The 1,194-nt window shown below is 45.4% G+C and overlaps 1 protein-coding gene across 1 annotated transcript in view; it reads right to left on the reverse strand.

Annotated features, from left to right (window-relative positions):
* LOC119594537 (hemicentin-1-like) overlaps positions 1-1,194 on the reverse strand; it is a gene marked incomplete in the record, with an annotated part of 21,635 nt that overhangs the window by 17,936 nt on the left and 2,505 nt on the right. The window contains 1 exon segment of the mRNA XM_037943569.1: positions 993-1,162. Coding sequence (XP_037799497.1) covers positions 993-1,162 — 170 coding nt within the window.

A 1,194-nucleotide genomic window follows, 5' to 3' on the forward strand; every position in this document is an offset into this window, starting at 1 on the left:
CCCCAGTTGCCGTCCAGCTGTTCGCGAGAGGGCGTTAGCGGATAGTTAGGGATTCCGATTTGAAACGAAAAGAAAGTTTATTTACATATGAGGGCTGTGGGTCGATTTACGTGTCTTTCCTTTTTTTTTCTGTGGGTGGTTGGTAGATTTTTTTTTTGAAAATTGGAAATAAATACACAGAAACAAATGAAAGGAAGGAAGGAAGAAAATTAGACTATATTGATGAACCTACTTGTCGTTTAGACATTGGTTGAGTGGTTACGAATTATTAAAAAGAAAAATTGCAAAAGATTCAGAAAATAATGATGTTTACAAAAGTTTATTTCATTTAATAATGATCTTTTATATTTAACTGGGTTTTGATTTTAGAGTTATACATTATCTTATAGCTAGTTATATATTTTCCGAGCGGTCAAGGTTGATGTTAGTCAATTGAAACACACTGGAATCATCTGCTAATAAAAAAATAATTTACCTCTCAAGACAAAGCTAAATCCATTGATATATATAACCACAAAAGAACAAAATATGACATTTTCAAATAAACTACCTGTCACACATTCACCCGCCACAACCAAACACACAATAACAATTTCAACCAAAACAACTGGTCATACAGCCACCACATCCAAAGTGCTAGCCATACACCCAGGTACCACAACCACATAACAAGCGATAACTATTCAACCAAGACAGATTCCCATTCACACAGCCACCCAGCACAACCAAACTGCCATTCACACAGCCACCCACCACAACCAAACTGCCATTCACACAGCCACCCAGCACAACCAAACTGCCATTCACACAGCAACCCACCACAACCAAATTGCCAGTCACACAGCCACCCACCACAACCAAACTGCCAGTCACACAGCCACCCACCACAACCAAACTGCCATTCACACAGCCACCCACCACAACCAAACAAGCAATAACCATTTCCACCAGGATAAAATCCCCAGCCATGAGAACCAGGCCCCACACCCTACCAGACAGGGCGGGTTGGAGCACGGCGTGACCTCGAGGCCGTCCCCCTGGCAGTGCGCCCCCCCGGCAGCAGGAGGAGGCGAGTCGCAGAGACGCGTTCGCTGACGGAGGCCCTGGCCGCAGGTGGCGCTGCAGTCGGACCACGGCGTCCACTCGCCCCACCCTCCGGAGACTGGCGGGGGAGAAGGGGGTTAGTTGTTTGCC

Source organism: Penaeus monodon, chromosome 34 (assembly GCF_015228065.2).
Source record: "Penaeus monodon isolate SGIC_2016 chromosome 34, NSTDA_Pmon_1, whole genome shotgun sequence".
In the NCBI taxonomy this organism is placed as follows: Eukaryota; Metazoa; Arthropoda; class Malacostraca; order Decapoda; family Penaeidae; genus Penaeus; species Penaeus monodon.